At 37.9% G+C, this 5,868-nt stretch overlaps 1 protein-coding gene across 1 annotated transcript; it reads right to left on the bottom strand.

The window, feature by feature from the left end:
- On the bottom strand, nt 1,008-4,892 carry LOC107614134 (dynamin-related protein 5A). Its single transcript, XM_016316360.2, has 7 exons — nt 4,240-4,892; nt 3,956-4,162; nt 3,438-3,866; nt 2,979-3,206; nt 2,680-2,875; nt 1,804-2,494; nt 1,008-1,442 (listed from the first exon to the last, which is right to left on the bottom strand). The coding sequence occupies exons 1-7, from the start codon at nt 4,783-4,785 to the stop codon at nt 1,256-1,258; spliced, it is 2,484 nt and encodes an 827-aa protein (XP_016171846.1). The 5' UTR covers nt 4,786-4,892; the 3' UTR covers nt 1,008-1,255.

The following is a 5,868-nucleotide window of genomic DNA, read 5'->3' as shown; positions in this document are numbered from 1 at the left end:
CATTAATAACCTAGTATGGGTTAACATTTTGACAAGGTATGAAAGGTTGATATGGATAATTATATAATTTTCAAAAGTAAAGAAATATCATTCATGTATAATATAAGCATGACAACTAATTCTTTTTTTTTTTTCTTGCTAAGTATCATTTGAAATTTTTACTTATAAATTAAGCTAACTAACAATATGACTCAGTCAACCAAAAAAGTACTAGATCAAATTTCATAATATGAACTAAATCTAATAAACATAGGGCAGAGTTGCATCATGAACATTATCATTATAAGCCTATATTTGCCGGTTAACAAGTCTATCTCCTAATCTCCACACACACATTTAGAGCATAAAATTTTGTTTTAGTTTACTTTTTCCCGTAATAAAAGTTTCAAAGTGGAGAAACTCATTCCCTAAACTGTTTATTTGCTGCACGAGATAACACTAAATTAGGAAGGGTATTCATAGATGCATGGTATCATGTTATTGTCCAGTTGGTTAGCAACAAATTCCTTAAAAGTGAACCAGAAAACACCTAGGACTTGTTTCTGTTCACTCTCATGGTCCCAAAATAGTTACCCTTCCAAACATGCAGGGCAATCTGCAATCAATTGACAGAGCATTTTATAGCAGATGTGAAGTGATACCAGCCCATAAGTTTTGGAACTAACACCTGATCAAGTGACAGCCAATAACATGAGTTCTGTTATTTGCATATACATGTGAAATAGATGGTTATCATGGGAGTTTGATTTTTATTGTTGATATAAAAGTATGTCTTAATTCTAGTAAAATGATTAGTGTCAAACCTACCTAAATGAAATCAATACTTATTTGAGCTATGGTGTTTTTTTTTGTTCCAAAATATTTATCAATTTAAAAGTTTGCTACACAAAATTTATCAAGGTACATTAAGTTATGAATGTACCAAAATTTTTAAAAGTTATGTTGTGAAACAAGAGAGTATATAAGTATTGACAATAAGTCTAAGATCAAGAGTACAAATAACATTATTACCTAGATAAAACATGCTACTTGAGAAGAAATTTAATTCATTTTAGGATAAATGTTAAATTGTGAACCATAAAGCTACAAATCACTGAAATCAGTGAAACCATTATGAGGAAAAATTCATGTTACAGAAGCTATATTACAATGAGGAAGCCCCATATCAAAGTTTTACCTTGCAGTGATTGAAATTCACTAAATGTGAATGAATTAAATCAAAATTCTGTGGGGGAGCTGGCTGTGACTCTTATTATCAAAGTTCCCGAGTTAGAGTCTTGAACTCATTCAAGCAAGATTGGAGTATCTTCTGCCGCTTCTGAAGAGATTCTCTTTCAGTTTGTAGCACTTGTATTGCACCAGGAGCAACAAACATGTCCATGAACTTCTCATCATTCAGGGCAAACAAATCCAATCCAAGAGCCACAACAAGTCGATCGCGGCTGCAACAAAAGTAGGCAAGAAACAGTGTTGCGAAATAAAGTTATGATCTCAGTTAGGGTGATTAAAATTTTTAAAAGTAAAGTATCAACATAATCAAATGCAGGGATGGTCTCATACTCTCATTAACGACCTAGTTTTTTCTTATTTCTTAAAATAGGACTGAAATAAAAGGAACAAGGAAAAAGCAAGGCATGACATTATTTCTTTTAAGGGAATGTGATACAATGTGACATTGCTAACTAACTTTCTAAAAGTAAATCTAACATTGCAAAAGGAAATGTCAATTTTTATGCAATAGACTAGAAGCAATGTTTACAATTACAAGCATAACATTATTTACATATGCATAGAAAAGCTTACCAAGGTGTTAGGAATCCAGAATTTAGTGTCGATGTCACGCCTCGCTCAACAAGAACTTCGCGAATTCGCGCAAAATGCTGCGCTGCTGAGAAACAGATTTCTGAATAAGCAGAACCAGATTTTTCCTGATTTCCAAATAGAAGACCACCATTTTGCATCCTGATGATCTGGTCAGAATTCTTGCTATTCCCTGTCATTCTAGACGCTCTTTTTCTTGGTCCATTATCGTTGCAAATGCCATGCTCCTTTTTTGCCAATCCATGAATAGGATTACCTGGCTGATCAGGAGATGGGGTTTCAGGGACAGTAATGTTGCTTTCATGTAAAGCTTCTCTGGCTTCTGAATTTTTGCCTGGGGTGGTTTCTTGAGCATGATGCTTTTCTGGAGGTATATTTTCCTGGTCCCTCATTACTACATCGTGGGATGCAGAACCCGTGTCGCTCAGCTCAAGAAAAAAGGAAGATGTTGCAACCTGGTTTAATTTTTTGAAAGGAGGAGCATTTGGTACATAACATGTTTGAAAATCATTGACATAGCAGACCTGTGAGTATGGACTGGTAACTGAATCAAGGTGGTGCCTAATTAGTTGTTTGCATTGTTTTGAAAGATCCTTTATGAAGCGGCTGTATGCACACCTTAATGCAGCATGAAAACCAACATAGCCGTCCATGTTAGCTGTTTTACTCCCATCTGCAATGAAAATAACCACCACTCAGCTTCTCTAATCAGATGTATTAAACATATAGTAAAAGATAAAACAATTCCACACAATGATCATTTGCAATTCTGTCATAGGATTTATTTCATAACATTCTAGTGGTAAATACACAACCAAATGAAACAGTGACAAATTTTCAGCAAGGAGAATCACTTACACTCTGAGTCATTACTGCGGTTTCTTTCTAGAGCCAAATCAAATAAGTTTCCTAAAACAAAAGCAAGTCTGTCACAAGCAGTATCAAGAAGAGGAGCAAGCCATGATCTAGCAGCAGAACGAGCAATTTCTGCTGCAGCTTCTGTTATTCCTCTTGCGCCGCCTCGGCCAGCATGGGCAAGTAATATATTCGCAACCTGTTGAAAGCATATCAAAAGAATCTCAAATTGAGGAAGAAAAAAAGGAAAGATGATGTGTTTCCAAATCAGTTATCTAAATTCTAAAAGGTATATGAAGTACCTTCTCCCTTGACACTGGAGGGCATTCAATGGAATATGCAGCACATCGAAATTCATGTATGACTCTTTCAAAAGCAGCTCCTCCATAAAGGCGCAAAGTAGAATTTGGGGGATTCATATCTGTGATGACACCAGGCCAAGCTCCAATGCCACTTTGAGATTGCTCTTCAGTTGTAGTTTTCCCCCACTGCTCAGGGCAAGGATCTGCTGCACCATCAATAAGTGCACCCTTGACAAATCGGAAACAAGATAGTTACTAATTTGAGAACCTAGGCTCATAACTATTGTTAAAAAGATGTCTAAAAATCACAGAACAGCATAAAGTGCATGTTGTCTAGCATAAAATATTCATAACAAGTGAAAGTTATAGTGTCTATAAATAAATTTTTGCTAAGTATACAACACCTAGTTAAGTTTTCAAATTTTCTCACTCATAAATTCCATAATGATGATAACTCACCACATGGTTGCTTATAGAAGCTGTATACAACATCGCGAATTTCCTGAGATGAGCAACATCTGAGGTGGCCTGTATTTTTGAATTCATTCTAGCAAGGTCTGCAGTCACCTCGGTGCAGCGTTGCTCGAGCAACGCGAGAGTTGCCGGCGCTGCTTCTTTGTATTTCTTCTGAAGTTCAGACTCCAAATAGTCTCTCAAACGGGTAAAACCAATATGAGAGTTAAACTTTTCTTCATCAAAACCACCCTTGACTACATCACGCAGATGATGAAGAACCTCAGAGTCCACCTGAGAAATCTGCCTTCGGAACTCATCATTTGAAATGTTACCCCTATCTTTAGGCAGGGCCACAAAGAAAGGGCGAGTGCCATCTCCAAGGTAACCACTTGCACTCAAATACCGATCCACTTCCCACCGGTCACTAAATTCCTGTGTCCATTACAAAAGCAAATAGCAGCATTTAGATACTTGTACAATTCAACTCTCTAAACCCTAAACCCTAACACAATAGAAGTTACCTTGAGACGATTATCGAATTTGGAGACAACAATTACAGTCCTTCTAAATGTTGGATCAATGTCACGAATAGCATCCAACCACAAGGAGGAGCACCACTCGACGCTACTCTGCTGGAGGAACAAGAGCATACGGTGGGGCGGACTAGCCAACGACTTCACCATCGAAAGTATTTCTTCCGGCGTGTTCTCCGGTTCCCCCTTCTTTGCCTGCCAAAAACAATTAAGACCATCTAAATACAAAGAATTTTCAGCAAAAAAATAGACTAGTTAACATTCTATCCCACCTTAAGAACAAAGCCGGGGGTATCGATAACGGTTAGGTTCGGGCAATGAGCATATTCGGCTCTCATCACAATAGGCTTAGGAGAAACAGCTGTCTTAGTTTTCTTCAGAAGTGCGTCGGTTCTTGACTTGATGATGTCAGCAATGGCAGATGCCAAAACCAAAGGACTACCGTATTCATCGGAATCCTCCTCCTGGAAGCGGCAGCGAGGGTCGAGGGCGGTGGGATCGTGAACCATCTGGAGGATGAGGGGCCTTCGGGTTCCCATCTCCACCTCCCGGACATTGAACCGGAAACCCAGCAATGCTTCCAGGAGGGAGCTCTTCCCGTCTGATTGGCCTCCGATGGCCACGATCTCAGGGATCGGAAGCTTCTCCCCGAACGCCACTGCCGCTGCCTGAAGCCGGTTGTAGGCCTCAAAGCGACGCGACTTCGCCGCCAACGAGGATGCGTCGGAGTGGTGCTGGTGGTGCTTTCGAGACATTGAGGATGGGGTTTTGGTTGGGGTGGTGAGTGAAGAGGAGTTCGTGTTGGTGTTGGCGGCCATTGAAGGAAGAAGGATGTGGTGAATTGGTGGGTGAAGAAGGAACAAGAAGATGGGGGAGAGCGTAAGTGAAACTTTTGAATTTGAATTTGCCAATGGAGCCGTTAGTTTTTGTTTTGAGGCATTTTAACTTTTTTAGAATCTTGGGCCCTTTTGTCCAAAAATAAACCTTAAGACCCCATGAAATGAAATTGATAAGTCATTTTTTTGTTTTAATAAATAATAATATATACTATTTCTAAATTTATTTTAAGAATACATGTTAAGAATAAGATTGGACACGTTAACACGTGATGGTATTTTGGTCCGAAGAAGAATTTCTTATTTTTTTATTAAGACACGGTTGGACACAGCAGACATGCGTGTTGAACGAGTATTAGTGAGTGTCGTATCCGAAATGTGTCCGACACACTGACACGTTAACTCAGCGAAGTGTCCATGCTTCATAGGAAGGAACACAAAAATTCTGTGCAATTAATTACTTAAAAATATTTAAGTATTTAACTTTAAATTTTAAAATGTAAATTTATATGTATATCATTTTATTGATAAAAAAAAAGTATTTTCGACAAGAGTGGGTCAGATCGAAATAAGCAAAGTATGGTGTTTCAAGAAGATGCGTGCGCGCGAGCTTGAAGTGAGGCAATCGGTGTTGATGTGGATTTCGATTATGTTGTCAATCGAATAAGCTAGAATTGAAGAGAAGATTTGATTCGATGCGTTGAAGAAGGTTTTCGAAAAACTGATCGAATAGTTATGGAAGCGGGAAAGTTTGTGGCTTTTATGACACGAGAAAAATATTGGAAATATCTACAATCACGCATTGGGAACGGTTATTAAGAGTGGTTGTGTTTCAAATTTATAATTCTTTATTTAATTGTAATTAATTGTAATCAAATTAACCGTTATGTAATATAGTCTATAAATACTGTGAAGTGTTAGGGAATGGGGGTTGGAACTTTTACTTATAAAAATACTCTAGCATTCTCACATCCAAGCGTATCCCTGAGTTTGCGATCGAGTTTCTTTTTTCTGTAGGGTTCCTTCCACCTTCTTCTTTCTTTTAATTTCAATTCTGTTTCTAAT

The sequence above is a fragment of the Arachis ipaensis genome, chromosome B08 (assembly GCF_000816755.2).
Source record: "Arachis ipaensis cultivar K30076 chromosome B08, Araip1.1, whole genome shotgun sequence".
In the NCBI taxonomy this organism is placed as follows: Eukaryota; Viridiplantae; Streptophyta; class Magnoliopsida; order Fabales; family Fabaceae; genus Arachis; species Arachis ipaensis.
Note: the sequence above shows the minus strand (reverse complement) of the source record. Positions and strands in the feature narration are given on the sequence as shown.